We start from the raw sequence: 22,850 nt of genomic DNA on the forward strand, positions 1-22,850 counted from the left end.
AGCTTGTGAAAGGAATGTAAGTGTGGTAACCATCTATGACCGGATTGAGATTTTTGCTCTTGAAAGTTATGTTTTTATGTTTAAATTTGAAAAAATAAATAAAAAATATTTACACACACACACACAAAAAAAGAATATCCAAGCAACGAAGCAGTACAGCTTTATTATTATTATTATTATTATTATTATTATTATTATTATTATTATTATTATTATTTCTCCCTCCACAAAATCAGCAATCAAGTAGGTAAACCTGACACATTTATTAGGCTGAACTTCAGCGTCACTCTATTTTCACTGGCACCCGTGTCCCTGCTGTAAACCCTGAAGGCTTGGAAATATACATTTATTGATTGATTTATTGATTTAACCAGAGCCAGTTTGGTTCAGTGGTTAAAGCACCCGCCTAGAAAGCAGGAGATGGTGAGTTCTAATCCCACCTTATCCATGAAAGCCAGGTGGGTCTATTTGGGCCAAGCATCAGGAGGCAGTGAGTTCCAGTCCTGCCACAAAAGCCAATTAGGGGACTGATTTATTGGTTATCCTGCCTTTATTATTTTTGCAAATAACTCAAGGTGGGAAACATATCCAACACGCCTCCCTCGTTTTCTTTTCCCACAACAACAACCCTGTGGGGTGAGGTGGGGTGAGAGAGAGAGGGGGGGGGAGTGGTGGGTTTCAAATTTTTTTATTACCGGTTCTGTGGGTGTGGCTTGGTGGGCGTGGCTTGGTGGGTGTGGTAGGGGAAGGATACTGTAAAATCTCCATTCCCACCTCACTCCAGGGGAAGGATACTGCAAAATCCCCATTCCCACCCCACTCCAGGGGAAGGATACTGTAAAATCTCCATTCCCACCTTGCTTCCCTCCCTCCCTTCCTCCCTCTCCTCTCTTCCATTCCTTTCTCTCCCCTTCCCTCTTTCCCTTCCTCTTCCTCTTTCCTCCCTTCCCCTCCTTCCCCCTCTCCCCTTTCTACTTTCTCTCCCTCTCCTCTCTTCCTCTTTCACCTTCCTCTTCCTCCTTTCTCTCTCCCGCTCCCTCTCCCCTTACCTCCATCGCTCCTCCCTTTCTCTCCCCTTTTACCCTCTTCCTCTCCCTTCCTCCCTCCCTCTCCTCTCTTCCATTCCTTTCTCTCTCCTTCCCTCTTTCCCTTCCTCTTTCCTCCCTTTCCCTCCTTCCCCCTCTCTCCCCTTTCTACTTTTTCTCCCTCTCCTCTCTTCCTCTTTCGCCTTCCTCTTCCTCCCTTCTCTCTCCCGCTCCCTCTCCCCTTCCCTCCATCGCTCTCTCCCTTTCTCTCCCCTCTTTTACCCTCTTCCTCTCCCTTCCTCCCTCCCTCTCCTCTCTTCCATTCCTTTCTCTCTCCTTCCCTCTTCCCCTTCCTCTTTCCTCCCTTTCCCTCCTTCCCCCTCTCTCCCCTTTCTACTTTCTCTCCCTCTCCTATCTTCCTCTTTCTCCTTCCTCTTCCTCCCTCTCACCTTGCTTCCCTCCCTCCCCTCTCTTCCATTCCTTTCTCTCCCCTTCTCTTTCCCTTCCCCTTCCTCTTTCCTCCCTTTCCCTCCTTCCCCCTCTCCCCTTTCTACTTTCTCTCCCTCTCCTATCTTCCTCTTTCTCCTTCCTCTTCCTCCCTTCTCTCTCCTGCTCCCTCTCCCCTTGCCTCCATCGCTCTCTCCCTTTCTCTCCCCTCTTTTACCCTCCTCCTTTCCCTCTCCCCCTCCCTCTCCCCTTCTCTTCCTTTTTCTCCCCTTCCCCCTCTCCCCTCACTCCCTCCCTCCCTCTCCTCTCTTCCATTCCTTTCTCTCCCCTTCCCTTTCCCTTCCTCTTTCCTCCCTTTCCCTCCTTCCCCCTCTCTCCCCTTTCTACTTTCTCTCCCTCTCCTCTCTTCCTCTTCCTCCTTTCTCTCTCCCGCTCCCTCTCCCCTTACATCCATCGCTCCTCCCTTTCTCTCCCCTCTTTTACCCTCTTCCTCTCCCTCCCTCCCTCTCCTCTCTTCCATTCCTTTCTCTCCCCTTCCCTCTTTCCCTTCCTCTTCCTCCCTTTCCCTCCTTCCTCCTCTCTCCCCTTTCTACTTTCTCTCCCTCTCCTATCTTCCTCTTTCTCCCTCTCACCTTGCTTCCCTCCCTCCCCCTCTTCCATTCCTTTCTCTCCCCTTCTCTCTTTCCCTTTCCCTTCCTCTTTTCTCCCTTTCCCTCCTTCCCCCCTCTCCCCTCTCTACTTTCTCTCCCTCTCCTATCTTCCTCTTTCTCCTTCCTCCCTTCTCTCTCCCGCTCCCTCCCCTTCCCTCCATCGCTCTCTCCCTTTCTCTCCCCTCTTTTACCCTCTTCCTTTCCCCCCTCCCTCCCTCTCCCCTTCTCTTCCTTTTTCTCCCCTCCCTCCCTCTCCTCTTCCCCCCTCCCTTTCCTGGCAATTGGTAACCCAACGTTCCAAAACGGGCCGAGCGGAAATGAGGCAGCCAATGGGAGGTGGGCGGTGGGCGGGCTGAGAACGTTCCCCTGGAAAAGGCAAGACTTTCGCCGCTTTGCAAGGAAAGGAGCCGCGGTCGCCCCGGGCCTCCCATTAAACCAGGTAAAAAAAAGAAAGAAAGAAAGAAAGAAAGGCAAGAGAGCGCGAGGAAAGGCGCGGATCCAGCTGCGGCCGCTTCTTCCCCCGCTTGCAAATATATATATATATATATATAAAAAGTTGCAAAAAGGTTACCCCGGAATAACCCCGCTTTGCCTTCATGCCACCGCCTAGTTTGCTTCCTTTGGCGGGCGCCTGCAAGATTGGGCGTAGCAGTCCCGTGTTCAGCGTTGCGTGTGAAGGGGGGGGGAAGAGACCCGGGAGGGAGGGGGACACGATCGGATGCGTGCGCGCGTGTGGATTTGCGCCTTGAGGGGTGCTGCCCTCTCGATTGGAATGAATCGCTTGGCGCGGGTTCCTTTAAAACACGCATCGGCCGCCCCACTCCGACGGCCTCCCCTCCACGCGTGGCTTCTGAAGGCGAGGCCCACACGTGAGCCGAGACAGAGACTTTAAAACACCACCAGGAATTGCAGGATCGGAGTCGATCCTTTTGCAAAGAAGAGGGTTTGTTTCTTTGTTTTTTTTTGCACGTGGGACCCAACTCCTAAACCATCATCTAAGACATCGACCCTGATTTGCTGGTTTAAGAGCTTGACTTCCGGCCTTGGAAAGTCTCCCCCCCCCCCGTTTGATTGCCCACTGATCTGGGTTTAATGCTTCCGATCTTATGGGTTCCTTTATGGCGAGTTGCAATTTAACCAGGATTGGGACAGGGAGCCATCCTGGCTAGTTTTTTGGGGGGATAGGCTTTTAGCTGAAGGACCGAAGTCCGGGAAAGTCCCCGAGACGAGCTGGAGAGAAGTTGTTTCGTTTCGTTTCGTTTCTCTTTCTTTCTTTCTTTCTTTCTTTCTTTCTTTCTTTCTTTCTTTCTTTCTTTCTTTCTTTCTTTCTTTCTTTCTTTCTTCCTCTGTCTCTATCTTTCTCTCCCTCTTTCCTTCCTTTCTTCCTCTTCCTTCCTTCCTTCCTTCCTCTTCCTTCCTTTCTCTTCCTTCCTTCCTTCCTCTCTATCTTTCTCTCCCTCTTTCCTTCCTTTCTTCCTCTTCCTTCCTTCCTTCCTTCCTCTTCCTTCCTTTCTCTTCCTTCCTTCCTTCCTCTCTATCTTTCTCTCCCTCTTTCCTTCCTTCCTTCCTTTCTCTTCCTTCCTTCCTTCCTCTCTATCTTTCTCTCCCTCTTTCCTTCCTTCCTCCTTCCTTCCTTCCTTCCTTCTGCTGCTGGCTTTTAGCGGTCAAGGTCATCGCTGGAGAGGAAGCGCGAGGTTTGCGAAGGCCGAGAGGAGGAAGAGGAAGATTTGCCAGCGCTGCCCAAAGTCTAGAAATGGGCTGCCTCCGAAGTCCAGTCTCCCCCATATCAGTTGGGAGACCAGGGTTTAAAAAAAACCAAGAAGCCACGATTTCAGGCTCAACTGATCTTTTTTACAAAAATGTATCAATGAGGGTTTTGTAACTTTTTTTTAAAATAAGTAACTCAGCTGGTAGACGATCCAAGAACTCTTTCCTCCTCCTATTATCCCAGCAACAAGAACTTTCCCTTTCCTCTTCCTTCCTCTTCCTCTTCCTTTCTTTCCTCCCTATCTGTTTTTCTCTTTTCTTTTTCTCTTCCTTTCTTTCCTCCCTGTTGTTCTGTCCCTTCCTTCCTTTCTCTTTCTTCTTTCCTCCCTGTCCCTTTCTTTCTCTCTTCCTTTTTTCCCTATTTCTTTCTGCCTATGCCTTTGTTTTTTATCTTTCTTTCTTCTTTTCACTTTCCCTTTCTTTCCTCCCTATCTCTTTCTTTCTTTCTTCCTTTCCTTCGCTTCCTTCCCTTCCTTCCTTTCCTCCCTATCTCCTTTCTGCCTCTGCCTGTTTTTTAATCTTTCTTCCTTTCTCTTTCCCTTTCTTTCCTCCCTATCTTTGTCTTTCCTTCTTTTCTCTTTCTTCCTTTCCTCCCTATCTCTCTCTTTCTGCCTGTCTGTTTTTCTGTCCCTTTCTCTTTCCTTTTCTTTCCTCCCTATCTCTTTCTTTCTTCCTTTCCTTCTCCTTTCTCTTTCTCTCTTCCTTTCTTTCCTCCCTATCTCTCTCTTTCTGCCTATTTTTCTGTCCCTTCCTTCCTTCCTTCCTTCCTTCCTTTCTCTTTCTTTTTCTTTCCTCCCTATGTCTCTTGGTCTGTTTCTTTCTTCCTTTCCTTCTTTCCTTCCCTATCTCTCTCTTTTCTCTGTGAAGGCTAAAAATGGCTTTTTCAGGCTTCTGCCTTGGCATGCATATTTTCCAATGAGACAAACTGAGATGGGAAAATCATTTTATTACAATTTATCAGAATATTCAGGCAAAAGGGATTCCTCTCATGCAAAGAGGAAACCCGGATCCTTATCTTACCTCCCCTTTTATAGTTAACATAACAAAGAGAACTGAAAGAGGGAAGTTGATTGGACAGGATAAAAGTAACCACTCCTTCCTTTGCATAGGAAATCAGCTACATGTAGTCAAACATGTTACATATTTGCATCCCATAATACCGTAGCACACGTATTCATTAAAATGAGGTCTGATGGCAGAAGGAGCATAAATTGTAAGGAAAAAGGTTGGCTGGAGTTCACGAAAGAGATAAACCAGTACAGATTGTCCCAATTTGTACTAACAAATTTTTCTTTATCTGGAGCTTGTTAAAAGCTGATAAACCTGAACATCCTTTTAAAAGAGAGAAAAGAAATCAAATTAAAATACAAAATAAAAGTTTGTTAACAAATTACAAAACCCATGTCATTTGCCCCTCAGTGTTTTTCTCTCTCTTTCTCCCTTCCTTCCTTTCTCTGTCTCTTTCTTTCTCTCTTCCTTTCTTTCCTCCCTGTGTATCTCTGCCTGTTTTTCTTTCTCTTTTCCTTCCTTTTCTCTTCCTTTCTCTCCTATGCATCTCCTTCTGTCTCCTATGCATATGGATAAATAGCTAGAATATTTTTAAATTCAACTAAGGAAAGTGTAATAAATGAAATATCTTTAATTGCATATCGTGGTGAAAGTAGAAATGATTAAGATGTGATTTGGAGGAACATATGGGGAAATTATTTGATGTATGAAAATGGAACGAATTGGAATATCCACATTTACATTTTTTTTCTCTTGTTTGAATATATAAATGAAAAAGATATCTACATAATTAATTGATTTATATTAAAATGTTGGACTTTAAGGAAATGTATGTCATAAAATAAGTGGGTTTACTATTACTATAAGAATTGAATAACTAACACCACAAAATTAATTAATTTGATGATGGATATAAAAATAGATGATAATGGGAAGGGATTTAATATAAAATAGAAGGGAAAAATGGAATTTGGTTAAAATTGGAGATGAAAATGAAGGTTAATATTGGTAAAAAAATAGATGAAAATAAATATTATGGCAAAAAAAAAAAGAGATATAGAAATTGTAATTTTAATTGAAAGGACTAAAAACTGTTTAAATTTGTTAACCGGCCAAATACTCCGTTCAGCAAAAATACATTGTATGTTTGTGTTTGTGTATAAAATAAAAAAAACTTTTTATTAAAAAAAAGGAGAAATTTCTGATCAATCCTTAAGCATCCAGAAAATGGAAGCTTTTTTTCTGCTGCTCAGGGGAAGGAAGGTTGGAGTTTTTCAGCTGGCAAATATTAACAAACAAAGACAATCCAAGCAGCTGATTAGATTTCCAGCAATTCTTAAAAGAGAATTTTAATGCACAAGACTGGAGTAATATATGCACAATAAAAAAAAAAAACCACCCAGTTTTCTCTGATTATAATATTTGGAATGCAGGTAGTCCTCAACTTAACAACAGATCATTTACTGACTGGTCAAAGTTACAACAGCACTGAAAAAAACTGACTTATGACCATTTTTCACACTTAAACCTTTGTAGCATCTCCTTGGTCATGTAGTCAAAATTCAGATGCTTGGCAATTGACTCATACTTATGACGATTATTGTGTCCTGGGATCGCTTTTGCGACCTTCTGACAAGCAAAGTCAAGGGGGAAAGCCAGATTCACTCTTAACCAGCTGTCTTACTAACTTAACAATTGGAGTGATTCACTTAACAACTGTGGCAAGGAAGGTCGTGAAATAGGGCCAAGTTATACTTAACAACTGTCTCTCTTAGCAACAGAAATGTTGGGCTCCGTTGTGGTTGTAAGCTGAGTACATTTTGGGTTGTTCTTTCAATCGAATTCTTAATTTTGGCATTTCTCTGGCTGCATCTCAAATCCTGGAGGCTTTTTGACCTGCTCAGATTCTAAATTGTATCTTTCTGGTTGTCCCAGACATTCAATATATCCATTTATTTAGTTAGTTTATATCTCCCCTCCAACCTTGGCAACTTTTTAAAGTTTTGTGGACCAACTCCCAGAATTCCTCCTGAGAAATTGTGGGAAGTCCACAAGTCTGAAAGTTGGAGACCCCTTTGCAACCAGATTTGTGGACAGCCCAAATAGTGAAGAGACACCAACAGAGGGGCGTTTTTCAGACGGCCCTTAGCCTTGAGATATGACATCTTTGTAGGATGCCCAGCCAGTTGCTATTTGTGTATTGGCAACGCAAGTGTGCAAACAGCCGGCATCGGAATGCCCTTTGAAGCAGCAATTGAAATGACCTTCAGACTCCTTTCCTGAGAAGTCTGGCGTTCCTTATCGGTTACGTAGAGCAGTTTTCGCTTTTTCATTACACAGCGAGCACAATAATAATATTCAATGGAGAAAAAAGGAAGGTTCTACATTTAGGCAAGAAAAACAAAATGCACAGGTACAGCATAGGTGGTCCCTTGCTCAATAGTAGTAATTGTGGAGGGATCTTGGAGTCCTAGTGGACAGCCATTTAAATAGGGGCCAGCCGTGTGCAGCAGCTGCCAAAAAAGCCAACACAGTCCTAGGCTGCATAAACAGAGGGATAAAATCAAGATTACAAGAAGTGTTAATACCACTTTATGATGCCTTGGTAAGGCCACACTTGGAATCCTGCATTCAGTTTTGATCACCACGATGTAAAAAAGATGTGGAGACTCTAGAAAGAGTGCAGAGAAGAGCAACAAAGAGGATTAGGGGACTGGAGGATAAAACATATGAAGAACGGTTGCAGGAACTCAGTATGTCTAGTTCAGTGAAGAGAAGGACTAGGGGAGACCTGATAGCAGTCTTCCAATATCTCAGGGGCTGCCCCAAAGAAGAGGGAGTCAAGCTATTCTCCAAAGCACCTGTGGGCAGGACAAGAAGCAATGGGTGAAAACTAATCAAGGAGAGAAGCAACCTAGAACTAAGGAGAAATTTCCTGACAGTTAGAACAATTGATCAGTGGAACAACTTGCCACTAGAAGTTGTGAATGCTCCAACACTGGAAGTTTTTAAGAAGATGTTGGATAACAATTTGTCTGAAGTAGTGTAGGGTTTCCTGCCTAGGCAGGGGGTTGGACTAGAAGACCTCCAAGGTCCCTTCCAACTCTATTTCTAATGTAAAGACAATTCTGCAATAACCAGAGGTACAAAATGCACATAATCTAAGGGTTCAACAGCATGTCGTATTTCAAATACAGGCAATCTTCGACTTATCGACTGATTCGTTCAGTGAGCAGTCAAAGTTATAAGGGTACTGAAAAAAATGACTTACGACCATTTTTCACACTTATGACCGTTGCGGCGTCCCCATGGTCACGTGATGAAAATTCAGATGCTTGGCAACTGGCCTCTATTTATCCCGGGGTCCTGTGGACCATCTTTTGCGACGAGCAAAGTCAATGGGGAAAAGCCAAATTCACTTAATGACCGTATTATAACTTTTAACGACTGCAGTGATTCACTTCACGACTGTGGCGAGAGCTGATCACATGACTCCGGAACTGTGGGCCAGTTGCTAAGCGTCCGGATTTTGGTCCTGAGACCTTGGAGATGCTACAACGGCCGCGAGTGTGAAAAACGGTCCTAAGTCATTTTCTTTCATTGCCGTTGTAAGTTCGAACGGTCACTGGATGAACTGTTGTAAGCCGAGGACTGCCTGCCGTGTAGATTCAGCTGTTCCTCTTCTTTTTTTCCTAGCCACTAACTGGAGATGCCTGTCTGGGGAAGACAACTGGCTGAAGATGAGGCGAAGAAATATATTTATCGCAACCTTGCCATGTTCCATCGCGTCCAAGTGAGCCAAATGATCCACTTGCCGTGTCTCACCGAGACAGACCGGGTAATTACACGGATATTTTAATACACAATGGTGTAAAATTTGGAGCTGCTGGTAAAACATTTTTGAATTGATAGCACTTAGACTTATATACCGCTTCATAGTGCTCTGTTGCCCTCCCTAAGCGGTTTACAGAGTCAGCCTCTTGCCCCCCAACAATCTGGGTCCTCATTTTACCCACCTCGGAAGGATGGAAGGCTGAGTCGACCTTGAGCTGGTCAGGATCGAACTCCAGACTGTGGGCAGAGTTTGCCTGCAATGCTGCATTCTAAGCACTGGGAGGGAGGGAGGAAAGAAGGAAGGAAGGAAGGAAGGAATAGCACTTAGACTTATATGCCACTTTACAGTGCTTTACAGCCCTCTCTAAGCAGTTTACAGAGTCAGTCTCTTGCCCCCAACAATCTGAGTCCTCATTTTACCCACCTCGGAAGGATGGAAGGCTGAGTCAACCTTGAGCCGGTTAGAATCGAACTGCTGACAGTCGCCAGAATTAGCCTACATTATTGAATTCTAACCACTGTGCCACCAGGAAGGAGAATGAGAATTAAGAGGGGAAGGGAAGGGAAGGTGCCCTGAGTCTCCGGAGAAAGGCGGCATATAAATTGAACTAAATAAATAAGGGAAGGGAAGGGAAGGAAGGGAAAGGGAAGGGAAGATGCCCCGAGTCTCCGGAGAAAGGCCGCATATAAATTGAACTAAATAAAGAAGGGAAGGGAAGGGAAGGGAAGGAAAAGAAAGGAAAAAGGGAAGGGAAGGAAAGGGGAAGGAAAGGAAAGGAAAGGGATGGAAAGGAAAGGAAAGAGGGAGGAAAGAGGAAGGAAAGAGGAAGGAAGGAAAATAGCAGTAGCACTTAGACTTACATACCGCTTCACAGGGCTTTTACAGCCCTCTCTAAGCGGTTTACAGAGCCAGCCTCTTGCCCCCAACAATCTGGGTCCTTATTTAACCAACTTCGGAAGGATGGAAGGCTGAGTCAACCTTGAGCCGGTCAGGATCGAACTGCCGGCAGTCAGCAGACTTAAGCTGCAATACTGCCTTCTAATCACTTCTAGCCACGAGAAAGGAGAACTCTGGGAATTGAAGCCCACAAGTCTTAAAAGTTGCCAAGGTTGGAACCCCCTGCTCTACATGATCCCGGGAGCATCTTCGGACAAACGCTGCCCCTTCCTCGGCTAAGGGACAAAGATGGTGCAACTGGACCGGACCGGGAAGGTGGGGGGGGGGGCAGGGGAGGAGAGAGCTTTTCCTTTTTTTACAACTTTTTTTCTTCTTCTTCTCCTCCTTTTTCGTAGCAAAAGATCAGAGCGTCCTGCACCAACGAAGGAAACAACGAAACCACGTTCATTTTCTTTCAACGCTTGTGCTGCAGGAAAGACTGGGTGCTGCCCTTCGTGGAAGCTCTCCGCGAACAGAACATGGGCGACTTAGCTGACGAGCTGGAAAGCCTGTATAACAGCAAACTCCTTCGTAAGATGCTTTTTTTTCTTTCTTTTCTCTCTCTCTCTCTCTCTCGCAGATTGTTTTTGGCTCCTCGGGGGCGTAAAAGACGGCTTTGGAAAAGGTTGGCGCCCTTGGGGCCTCCAAAGCCCCCCCTCACTTCCCCCCCCCAAAAAAAAGAAGGTCCGGGAGGACTTTGGAGGTCTCAAGTAAACGAACCAAGGCCTTGGGTCGAGTGTGAATTTGTTCGTCCCTAAAATATTTGTCTTTTCTGGTAGCCGACACTGTGATACAGGTAGTCCTCGACTTACGACCGCAGTTGGGAGCGGAATTTCCATGGCTAAGTGAGGCAGTTGTTAAGTGAGTTGCTACCCCGTTTTACAATCTATCTATCTATCTATATTTGGCCACAGTTGTTAAGAATAACAGAGTTGGAAGGGACCTTTGAGGTCTTCTAGTCCAACCCCTTGCTCAAGCAGGAGACCCTCGGCCATTTCAGACAAATGGCTGTCCAACATCTCCTTGAAAACCTCCAGTGATGGAGCACGCACAACTTCTGGTGGCCAGCTGTTCCGTTGGTTAAGGAGTGTCAGGAAATTTCTCCTTCGTTTTAGGTTGGTTCTCTCCTTAGAGAGATTCTCCCCTTAGAGAATCAACGAGTTGTTAAATGAATCTGGCTCCCCCCATTGAAGGTCGCAAAAGGAGACCACATGACCCCGGCATGTGGCGATCGTCATAAAAGAATGCCAGTTGCCAAACTTCCGAATTTTGATCACGCGACCGCCAGGATTCCACAAATGGTTGGAAACGGCGAGGACCCGTCGTGTCACTTTTTTCAACGCCGTCGTAACTTGGAACAAACGGCTAAATCAGGGCTCTCCAAACTTGGCAACTGGAATTCTTGTGGACTTCCAACTTCCGTCTCGTGTCATAAGCCTGGGCTGGCTGTGGAATTCTGGGAGTTGGAAGTCCACAAGTCTGAAAAAGTTGCCAAGTTTTGGGGAGCTTGTGGGCTCAACGGCTGGTTGTAAGTCGAGGACTGCCTGTACGTGGGAAAGATTTCGCGAGACACAACTAAGAGACACAAATAGGCAACAGTCAAATAAGAGGCAGCGTAGCCCTGAGCGGGATAATGGATGGGGAAAAAGACCCTCCTGAGTTTCTTGGGTTGTAAACGAGAAGGGAGAATTGTACTTGCAAAATTCTGCTTGTTAAGGAATTCGCAGAGCAACCCTTGAGGAGCAAAGGTGTGCCCATGAAAAGGGATCGAGAGTAGTTAGGAAATAACACAGCCAACACACAGATACACTGAGTGTGTTTACTTTCAGGAAATAGTAATAAGGCACAGTCCATTAAACAGTCCAGGTCATACACAGATAAAGCAGTAGATATCTAACAATAGTCCAGGGATAATCCAATAACAGTCTTCTTACCAGTCGTTGTAGTCATACACAATAATAGTTCTTCTATATTTGCAAACAGCAGCAAACACAGCAAAGCAGCAACAAAGAGAGCAAAGAGAGACAAACCAGGTTTCTAGCTCCCTCTTAAGGACATTGGCTGCAGAGCTAACCAATCAGGACACAGTATGATGCAATACAGCAATACAGCAGTCTTAAAGCAATATTCATGATTTATATATTGCCAACCCAACAAGTTAGGTAAAACCATTTCCTAACACTGCTAATCTAGTTTTACACTACAGGTAGTCCTCGATTTGCGACCACAGCTGAGGCCCATTATTTCTGCTGCTAAGCGAGATTAACAACTATCTCGCTTAGCAACAGACGTTTGAACAGAAATGCCCCGCTTTGCGGCCTTTCTTCCCACCATTGTTAAGCGAATCGCTGCCGTTGTTAAAAGTGAGGAACACGGTTGTTAAGGGAGACCCGGCTTCCCCATTGACTTTGCTCGTCAGGAGGTCGCAAAAGGGGGTGAATGTCAGCCAGGGACGCTGCGATCATCCTAAATGTGAGCCGATTGCCAAGCGTCCGAATTCGAATCACGTGACCGTTGGGGTTGGCGCAACGGTCGTAAGTGTGAAAAACAATATTAAGCCACTTTTTTTCTGGTTCGGTTGTAACTTCGAACAGTCAGTAAACGGGCGGTTGTAAGTCGAGGACTGTCTGTAAAGTAGAATTAGGTCCCCTGGTGGCCTAATTTCCTGTCTGGCCTTCCTGGTAGGGCTGACCCTGCATCCTTTCCTTCTCTCTCTCTCCCCCACATGTAACGTCCGCCTGCGTGCAACGACGTCTTCCCGCAGCCCCAAGGACCCCTCCAGCAGCTTCGGCACCCCCAGCTGCCAATCGGCCTTCGGCTCCGCCTCTCCGGCTTGATGCCAATGAGCAGAGCCCTCCTGGACAGTACTTAACCGAAAACCAAGCCCTTCCCTCGTCTCCCCCGCGATTGGCCTCTTCATCTGCCAATCCGCCCCCCCAGGATGCGGGAGATTACCGGACTCCCGTTCAAGAAAACAGCCATCCAGCTGAAAAGAGCAGGTTAGCGGTACATCCCAAGGTATGTATCCATGCATGCATGCATGTATGTATGTATGTATGAAATTTATTTGCTGCTCATCTCGCTTGAGATGACTCTGTGCAGATTTTCTTTTTTTTAAATGCCAGGTGAACGCTAGCTCCTTCAGTCAGATTATTATATTATATTATATTATATTATATTATATTATATTATATTATATTATATTATATTATATTATATTATATTATATTATATTATATTATATTATATTATATTATATTATTAATATATTATATTATATTTATTATATTATATTATTAAATTATATTAATTTCATGTATTGCATTATATATCATATCAGTGGTGAAATATAAAATTTGTTACTATTGGTTTTGTGGGCGTGGCTTGGTGGGGTAATGTCACTGGGTGGGCGTGGCCAACTTTTTTTTTTTTTTTTTTTTAACTTTTAAAACCATTTTTTCTACAACCTCTTCGGCTGAAGAGGTTGTAAAAAAAAATTGCTTTTAAAAGCCTCTGTCGATCAGGCAACTCAGCTGGGATCATCAGAGGGTTTTCAAAGCATTTTTTTTTACAACTTCTTCCCCAAAGAGGTTGTAGAAAAAATGGTTTTAAAATCCTCTGATGATCCCAGCTGAGCTGTGCGATCATCAGAGGCTTTTTTTTTTTTTTTTTTTTTTACTTTTAAAAGCACTTTTTCGGCCAAAGAGGTTGTAGAAAAAATGCTTTTAAAAATAAAAATAAAAAAGCCTCTGATGATTGCGCGGCTCAGCTGGGCATGGGGGAGGGCAGGGATTTGTGCTACCGGTTCTCCGAACCACCCGCCTCCATCACTACCGGATTCGGTGATCCGGTCCGAACCGGGAGCATTTCACCCCTGCATATTTATTTTAAAGGGATGCGGTGGCTCAGTGGCTAAGACGCTGAGTTTGTTGATCGAAAGGTCGGCAGTTCAGCAGTTCGAATCCCTAGTGCCGTGTAATGGTGTGAGTTCAAGTTCCTTGTCCCAGGTTCTGCCAACCTAGCAGTTGGAAAGCAGGTAAAAAAATGCAAGTAGAAAAATAGGGACCACCTTTGGTGGGAAGGTAACAGTGTTCCGTGCACCTTTGGGGTTGAGTCGTGCCGGCCATATGACCACGGAGACATCTTTGGACAGCGTTGGCTCTTCGGCTTTGAAACGGAGATGAGCACCGCCACCTAGAGTCGGGAACGATTAGCATATATGTTCGAGGGGAACCTTTACCTTTATTATACATATTATATTATACATATATTATTATATATCATATATATTACATCATTATATATCATATTATGTACTATACCAGTGATGGCTAACCTTTTTGTTGTCGCGTGCCAAAAGCGGGAGGAATGTGGGGTGGTGGTGGTCGCGTGCGCAAGTGCCCACACCTATAATTCAATGTGCCCCATCGTCCCTCCCATGCGTGCGCGACCACCATCCTCTGCCCCGCACGACCCCCGCTTTTGGCACGTGATGGCACAGTAGGCCCGTTTTTTGCCCTCCCTCCCCAGGCTCCAGAGGCTTTCTAGGAGCCTGGGGAGGGCGAAAATGACCTTCCCCCCCCCCCGAGGCCCTCCGGAGGGCAGAAACAGCCTGTTTCCCGACTTCCAGTGGGCCTGGAAGGCTTGAAAATCAGCTGGCCGGCGCGCGCATATGCACTGGAGCTGAGCTAGGGCAACACTTGTTTGCCCACTGATATGGCTCCGTGTGCCACCCGTGCCATAGGTTCGCCATCATGGTACTATACTATTATATTATTATTTTACATTATTACTTTATTTTGTATTGTTTTTATCCTGCCTTTATTATTTTTACAAATAATTCAAGCCAATGAACATATCCAATACAACCTCTCCCCCCCCCGTTTTCCCCACAATGACCCTGTGGGGCGGGTTGGGCTGAGAGGAAGGAACTGGTCCAGAGTCAACCAACCAGCTTTCATGCCTACGGCAGGACTAGAACTCACCGTCTCCTGGTGATTGGCTCAAAGTCACTCAGCCATCTTTGAAGTCTAAGGTGCGACTAGAATCACCGTCTCCTGGTGATTGGCTCAAAGTCACTCAGCCATCTTTGAAGTCTAAGGCGGGACTAGAACTCACCGTCTCCTGGTGATTGGCTCAAAGTCACTCAGCCATCTTTGAAGTCTAAGGCGGGACTAGAACTCACCGTCTCCTGGTGATTGGCTCAAAGTCACTCAGCCATTTTTGAAGTCTAAGGCAGGACTAGAACTCACTGTCTTCTGGTGATTGATTCAAAGTCGCTCAGCCATCTTTGAAGTCCCAGGCGAGTTTCCTCATTTATAGCATCAGCCCCCAACCAGGGCAGGGGTGAAATCTACTTACCTTCCCTACCGGTTCGGAAGTGCATGCGCTAGAAGTGCATGTGCGTGCTTGGACCCTCTGCGCATGCGCAAATCCTTCTGCGCATGTGCAGAAGGTAAAAAGCAGGTTACTTCCTGGTTAAAATCAGGAATTAACGACGACCGGGTGGGTGGGCAGAGCCTTGTGCTGCTGCCGCTACCAGTTCTCCGAACCACCTGCGGCCGTCGCTACTGGTTCGGCCGATCCGAACCGGTAGCATTTCACCCCTGAACTAGGGGTGGTATTCACCTACCTTCACTCCTGGTTTGCCAATGTGAGTGCGTGTGCGCGCTGACATCGCCTGCATGCGCCACCTCCGCGCATGCCCAGAGCGTAAAAAACGGGACATGATGACGTCTGGGCGGGTGGGTGGAGCCTCCCACAGCCGCCGCTACCAGTTTACCAGAACAGGATAGAACCGGATAAATACCACCACTGCCCCCAACTCTCTGGGCAACGTACAATATAATCAATATATAAACTGTATAAAATTAACTTAAAATCAGAAATAATTTCCTCCTTTTTTGCAGACCACAGGCAAAGGAGCAGAGCCAGGTTCCTCCTCCACTTCTGACGTCAGTTCAGCATCTAACATCGGAGCAGCCGTCGGACGAGACAGAGGGATTGAGTCTCCAGATCCAGATCCTGTCAAAGAGTCTGCGTCAGTCCTGTGCCCCGTGGAAGAGAGACCGCTTCCCTCCCAAACAATTTCAACCTCGGCTGACGGTAACGTGGAGCAGAACTGGGATGGACGCCAGCACCGCCCGGTGACGGTGAAAAACGGGTGTTTTGGGAACGCACACCACCCAGAGGATAGCGGGACGGGTTCAGCGTTGCCCACCGGCGCGTCTAGTAATCAGCCAGAAGAGGATTATTATTCGAGCGATAGCATCTCGTTGGCTTTGGGCGGTCCGAGAGAGGATTTGGCGGCCGAACGGAAGGTCCATGTTCTCCGAGGGGATCAAAAGCGGGAAAATCCGCCAGTTGTGGACAGTCTACAAAGTTGCCTGGATTCCCCGAGGAAAAATCCCCCAGGTGAAAAACTGTGTGCAAACTCCAAAGGGAACCCCTAAAGTACCCCCCCCGTGCATGCACCCTGCCCCCCTGCAATCCGTTTTGGAAGCAAAAATGGAGCAAGGGGGGGGCGCGTGCCCCCCATGACCCATTTTGGGCCTGGAAAGCCGCCTGCATCAACCTGGAAGCCAAAACGAAGTGTGGGGGGTGGGGCGTGACCCCCCATGCCCCATTTTGGGCCTAGAATGTTTCCTGCACCAACCTGGAAGCCAAAACAGGGTGCAGGGGGGCGCATAAGGCCCCCCATGCCCCGTTTTTGGCCTTGAAAGCTTCATGCATGCCCCCAACCCCCCCGTGCATGCCTGCACGTCCTCCATGCGTCCCACCCTCTATGCATGCGCGGCAGAGACCCGATAACCAGCTGGCTGGCGGGAGGTAGCGGGGATAGTTCCATGTAAGTGGCAGGTGGGCATGGGTGAATGCATGCAACTCCATTTGTGTGAGCGGTAAGCACATGCCCTCACCCACCGCTTGTGCAGCCCGGTTTCAAACAGGTAGTCAGACGCAGACCGGGGATTGGGGACACCTGGCCTACATGTTTGCAAGATGTGTCAGATAGTCCTCAGTTTACGACTACAGTTAAGACCAGAATTTTGGTTCCTAAGCCAAGCGCGGCTTAAGGAAGTCGTGTCCAGTTTTACGACTTTTTATTCCATGGTGGTTATGCGCATCGCTGCAGTTGTTAAGCAAATCAGGCGATCGTTAAGCAAAACCCAGCTTCCCCTATTGTCGGAAGGTAGCTGGGAAGGTCGCAAATGGGGATCACGTGATCCCAGGATGCTTCAATCGTCATAAATCCATGCCGAGTTGCCAAGTGCTCTGATTTCGATCATGTGACCCTGGGGAGGTTGCAACGGTTGTGTGAAAACGGTCCTCAGTCATTTTTTTCAGTCTGTTGTAAATTTCAACGGCCGCTAAACGAAGAGTTGTTAAGTCGAGGATTATAACCTGTGGTGATTTGTGCTAATATGCCGCCCTTCTCCGGAGACTCAGGGCGGCTTACAATGTGTTAAGCAATAGCCTTCATACTTTTGTATATTTTATACAAAGTCAGTTTATTGCCCCCACAATCTGGGTCCTCATTTTACCTACCTTAGAAAGGATGGAAGGCTGAGTCAACCTTGAGCCTGGTGAGATTTGAACTTGCAGTAATTGCAGGCAGCTGATGTTAATAACAGTGCTTTAGTCTGCTGCTCTACCAGGGCTTCACGTCCGGTGTTTAGTGTTACGCTCTACAGGAGGAGGGGGGGCTGTTGAATGCTCAGAAAATGCACGACTTGCAGCGTGTCACTGGTGTGTAAATAAACTGTGTCGATATTGTTTCTGTGCAGCTTCCCATGGGTCGCCAGAAAACCAGACGCAGCTCTTCATAGATCCTTCGTCTCGTCGAGCTCCGGCGAACGATGCCCAGCTGCCCTTTACCCAAATGGGAACTAAGCCTCCGCTTCCGATCCCCAACCCTGGGCCTATACATCCGATTCGTCTTCCACCTTCGGATTCGGATGGTTCTTCTTCCATAGAAACAAAGGCACCAAAGTCTCGTCGGGAGGTTTCAGCTGCCGGAAGCGATAAACCCTCAGATGACTTTAAGCTTCCTGTGGAAGAGGAAAGATCTTTGAGAGAAATCACCGGCGCGGGTATCTTGCCGCAGCGGGTAAGTTTGGGAGGAAGAAATGGGGGAAGGATGGAAGCCGAGGCTGCCCCAGGAACAATATGGGGACACCCGTAGGAAGGTCAAGACCAGGATATAGGAAGCTACGGGCAGTCCTCAACTCACAATCCTTTCTTTAATGACGGCTCAGAGTTAGAACTGCTCTGACAAAAATGTGAATTATGACTAGTTGTGGCACTTGCAACTGTGGCAACACCTTCATGAGGTCAAAATTTGGGCACTTGGCCACCAGCATATATTTGCAATGGTGGTAGTATTCCCAGGTCACGTGACCGCCATTTGCAACTTTCCCAGCCAGCTTCCAACAACCAAAGTCAATGGCGGAAGCCGAATCCACTTTAACAGTTGCATGATTCCCTCGACAGCTGTGGTGATTCACTTAACGACCATTGTAAAACCAGGTCCTAAAATTCACTGCCTCCCGATGGTTAGTGCAAAATCGCCCAGAGGGCTTTGATGCCTAAGGGTGGAGTAGAACTCACTATCTCCTGATGATTGGCCCAAAATCACCCAGACGGCTTTCATGCCTAAGGCGGGACTAGAACTCCCCATCTCCTGGTGATTGGCTCCAAGTCACCTAGATGGCTTTCATGCTTAATTTAGGATTAGAACTCACAGCTTCCTGGTGATTGGCCCAAAGTCACCCAGCTTGCTTTCATGCTTGAGGCGGGACTCGAACTCCCCGTCTCCTGCTTTCCAGACCAGCATTTTAACCACTAGACCAAACTGGTTAATATTTGTGGCCCATCTATTGTGCTGCTTAACATTGTCTCGGGCGATTCCAGAACATCGCTGACGTTTCCTCAGATAGCCTTATTTATTCACGGTCTTAGATTTCTCTCCCACTTTTTCCTCTGGGAGCTTGATGAAAGAATCTCTTATCTTGTTGCAAGAATCCTGCAAGGTGGATGAATTAGCACGGGCAGTCCCAAAGATATTTCTTCCAAACGCAACTGATCTTTATTTTTCCTTGAAGAGGTTTCGCTTCTCATCCAAGAAGCTTCTTCAGTTCTGAATGAACGGTGGAGGATGGAAGGATTTCTATTCCTTGCGGTCGTCTTTCCATCCTTCACCATTCAGTTAGAACAGAGGTGTCAAACTCAATTTCATTGAGGGCCACATCAGGGCTGTGGTTGACTTTGGGGGGGGGCGGCTGGGCATGGCCAGCTTGACACCACTCCCTGGGCATGGCTGACTGGGTGGGTGTGGCCAACGGGTGGGAGTGGACACCTTGACGCCACTCCCCTAATTGCTGACATGTTTCCTCTTTGCATTGGGTAGACTGGGCCAAAGCTACACGGCTAGACCGGACCGAAGCCACGCTGGCCTGATGTTTCCTCTTCGCATTGGGTAGACCAGGCCAAAGCCACGTGGGCTGGCCCCTTACATTTTCCAGGACGATCCCGCGGGCCGGATCTGACCACATCTGGCCCCCGGGCCTTGAGTTTGACACTCCAGAGTTAGAGCCAAAGAAGCTTCTTGGACGAGAAGCGAAAGGTCTTCAAGGAAAAACAAAGCCCAGTTGCCATTTGAAAAAACACGGAGAATCTCCACAGAGAATTGTTACGGGCATTTATTTGACCTCTTTGTCCTGTGTCCTTTAGGTGATGGAGACTCGGCCTTCGGCTGCTGGGGATCATAAGAGAGACAGCCACATCTTTCACAGCTACTGTAGTGAGAACGATATACCTTCCAAGCCAGGCATTCTGTCTTCAGTTCCTGCTGCAGAGCCCAGCAAGCTCAGCTCAGACGATGCCGGAGAGACCAACGATATGTATTCCGGGTCGTCAGAAAGATTACGCATGAGCGACAGTGACGCCATTTCAGTGAGCACAAGCGACAGCGACCCCATTTTGATCAGCGAAAGCAGCTCGGTCGGCCATTCCACCCCGCAGGGAAGAAACCGGGCGAGCGGTACCGTTGACGCTACTCTTCCACCCGAGGTTGACGCTGGTGAAGAAGACACGTCCTTCAGGAGTTACCATCTGCTGGTGGAGAAGAATCCAAGTATGGATCTCACAGAGGCTCCTTTGGATAGGGCCTCCTTGCGACCTTCCCCGAGGGATTTCCCGGATTCAACATCCGACGGTCAACTGGAGAACAAAGCCAAGAACCACCAGGCGGGTTCTTCTCTCCCAGATAAGAAAGTTGAGGGTGAAACATGGGCTACTTCAGGCAACTTTTGGATGCTTTTTGCGGCATTTTCTGTGGCGTTTGTGGCTTATGTGCTGTATAAGAAGAAATAAGCACCGGAGTCACTGATCGGTTGTTGACCAACTGAAATTCACACCCAGCCACTGTCTCTTCCTACCGTTGCTTGATCCTCCACGGAAGGGAAGCACTAGGGAACTTGCTTCCTTTAGATCGCTTCCCGCCACCGATGCGCGATGCTTCCCGCAGTAATGAACTCTTATCCTCACAACACGCCTTGCTTATTTCCTGTAGTCTGCTTTTGAGTCATTAATGACGACTTTCGATCCAGGTTATTTTAGATCGGTCAGTTCAGTGGCCTCATTCCCCTCCCCCCCAAAATAGCCAAGCAGATCAGACCTAGGACTTTTCTGAGATATCGCCAGAAATGCAAAAAATCTGGACATCATTGCAAAATCCTGAAAGCTCGCTTCCACATAGTTGGCAAGGGAATTGCAGGATCTCAAAGGATTTTCATTTTTTTTTTTTTAAAAGAAAGGGTCACATCGCAAAGAATATGCCGGCTGGCGTGGACGAGTGACTGCCTTCGTGATTCCAGTGGGTAGATCTTTTTGATGTGGCTTAGAAATGGAAAAAGCCAGTAGCATTTTCACTATGGTCTGAACACGATGTTCTTTTGGATACGCAAGATGTTATTGCTGAATCTTTAGAAACGAGCGTCCAGTTGTCCAGCTCCGTTTTTCTGGAATTAACGCCCGCTTAGGGAATTTAAGGAAAAGCGGTGGACTTCACCGAACTGTTTGGGAACCCTTGTTCTTCCTTTTCCATTTCTTGGAAAGAAGCAGCATAGAAGTTCGTTCTTCAATTATTACAGGAAAAGCCTGTAACTCGGATTGCCGCCGTCTGGAATTTTATCCGTTGACGTTGATGGAAACGGAATTTCTTCGTTCTGTTTTTTGTGGATGTTTTTTCTTCTTCTGCAGGGAAGGTTAAGGTGTGATATTTGGAAAGTTGTTTGTTCCTGGCCATTAAATGACAGGTAGTCCTCGATTTAATGACTGTTATGAAGGATGATAGATTGGGATGAGTCTGCTGCAGCATTCCTGTGGTCGAACGGTCATAAGGTGAGGACTACCTGGCACCCAAGAGGGCCAGATTCCATCCTTCTGAGAATTTGGGGGGGGGGACATGAAGGCTTAGTTGCTTGCCTTTGCTTAATGAGGAAGTTTTCTTGAAACAAGAGGCAGGCTGGCTAGGAAATTCTGGGAACTGAAAGCCACAAGTTGCACAGAAACACTGATTCAATGTGTTGCGTGCACCCACAAATGCATTGTCTCCTCAGGAGTTAATCGGGGTGTGTCCATTCACACTACTTGTGTATATATGTTGACTCATACCGATTATCGTTCCTTTTTTTAAAAAAGAAAAAGTAACATTTTCTTTCTATTTCTGACAGATAGTCAAACCAAGTTCCAGCTTTCTTACTTTATTTCTTTCCGACGTTCTGTAGCGTTTGGGAAATTTAAAACACGGAGACTTCCGAATCGAATAACTTTCTTGCGGTCATTAACCAGCAGAAAGAGCGAAGGGGGGGGGGGGAAATAGTTTTCAAATATGCAGAACATCCAAAAATGAATGAGGAGGAGCGATGCCTAGAAAATATGCTGAAAAGCTTCATTCTTAATTTAGCTTAAAACTAAGCTAAGCTCTAGAATTATAGCAAATTTATAGCAAAATTATAGAGCCTTTGACAAAATGGAGAATTCCTTCTAGAGTTCCTTCCCGTTCTTCCCAGTACGCCTGCTCGCCTTTCACGTGCTGATTAAAAAAAAAAAAGTTATTGGGTGAAAAATGTGTCGTTATTTCATTCATCCCAGTTTAATTTCCAGATTGTTTATTTTGTTTGTGACAACAAGCTGTTGTATAAGATAAATTTTGGATGGGTGAGAGGAAGAATCTTCCAACGGTACAGATTTATCTGTGAATAGTAATTTTGTAGGGAAACCTCAGACTTCATTTTGCTATAGTCGAAAGGTGGGGAACTCTGGCGGCTTTATTCGTGACTTGTGGACTTCAACTCCCAGAATTCCTGAGCCAGCTGGCTCAGGAATTCTGGGAGTTGAAGTCCACAAGTCATAAAGGGACCATATTTCCCCACCTTTGTTATGGTCACTTAAATTCACCCAGTGTTTGGAAACGGGCATTCATCCCAGGGGTGGGTTCTAAATTTTTTTTACTACCGGTTCTGTGGGCGTGGCTTATTTTGTGGGTGTGGCTTGGAGGTCATGTGACTAGGTGGGCGTGGCTAGCTGGTCAGTCATTTCTGGAAGGTCCTCGCACTTACGACCAGTCCTCGCACTTACGACCCAACTCATTTGTTTGCTTTTAACACTGATCAGCTGTAGGGCGGCCCTTTGAAGGCCCGCGGCAAGAGTTTAAACAGTTTTTTTCCCTCTAGTCATCAGCTGGGACTCAGGAGGCAGCAAGAGATTGGGGGTGGGACCAAATAAAAGGTAAGAATTACGTGTGGGGGGTGGGAGGGCGGGGAGGGGAGGGGAGGGGAGAACCGGTTCGGTGACGTCATGTCATCACCACTACCGGCTCGACCGAACCGGACCGAACCGGGAGGAACCCACCACTGATTCATCCTGTACTTTCATTCTTAATTTTCTTTGGTGTTTTGATGGGTCCCTAAAGAAGTATTCCACTTGTATATTTTATTTTAAACCGCATTTTCTTCCCCATCAACAAACTCACAGTGACTTGTTCCTTGAAATCTCAGCCACAAGTCTGTTCCCGTTTCAGTAGGAAACTTAAAAAAATCATGGAAGTTTGTTTGCTATTAGAAGTAAAATAAGCCACCTTATGTTGGTTGAGTTCATGCAACCGATACTTGTTTCAACTGC

The 22,850-nt window shown here is 46.6% G+C and overlaps 1 protein-coding gene across 1 annotated transcript; it reads left to right on the forward strand.

The window, feature by feature from the left end:
- Positions 1-1,988: 1,988 nt before the first annotated feature.
- Positions 1,989-21,796, forward strand: MAVS (mitochondrial antiviral signaling protein). Its single transcript, XM_034405125.3, has 7 exons — positions 1,989-2,561; positions 8,594-8,735; positions 10,025-10,199; positions 12,433-12,686; positions 15,578-16,082; positions 17,453-17,775; positions 19,398-21,796. Exons 2-7 carry the CDS (start codon positions 8,607-8,609, stop codon positions 20,037-20,039), a joined length of 2,028 nt encoding a protein of 675 aa, XP_034261016.2. The 5' UTR covers positions 1,989-2,561; positions 8,594-8,606; the 3' UTR covers positions 20,040-21,796.
- The last annotated feature ends 1,054 nt before the right edge of the window (positions 21,797-22,850 follow it).

The sequence above is a fragment of the Pantherophis guttatus genome, chromosome 8, assembly GCF_059756535.1.
Source record: "Pantherophis guttatus breed Tessera chromosome 8, ASM5975653v1, whole genome shotgun sequence".
NCBI classification, from domain to species: domain Eukaryota; kingdom Metazoa; phylum Chordata; class Lepidosauria; order Squamata; family Colubridae; genus Pantherophis; species Pantherophis guttatus.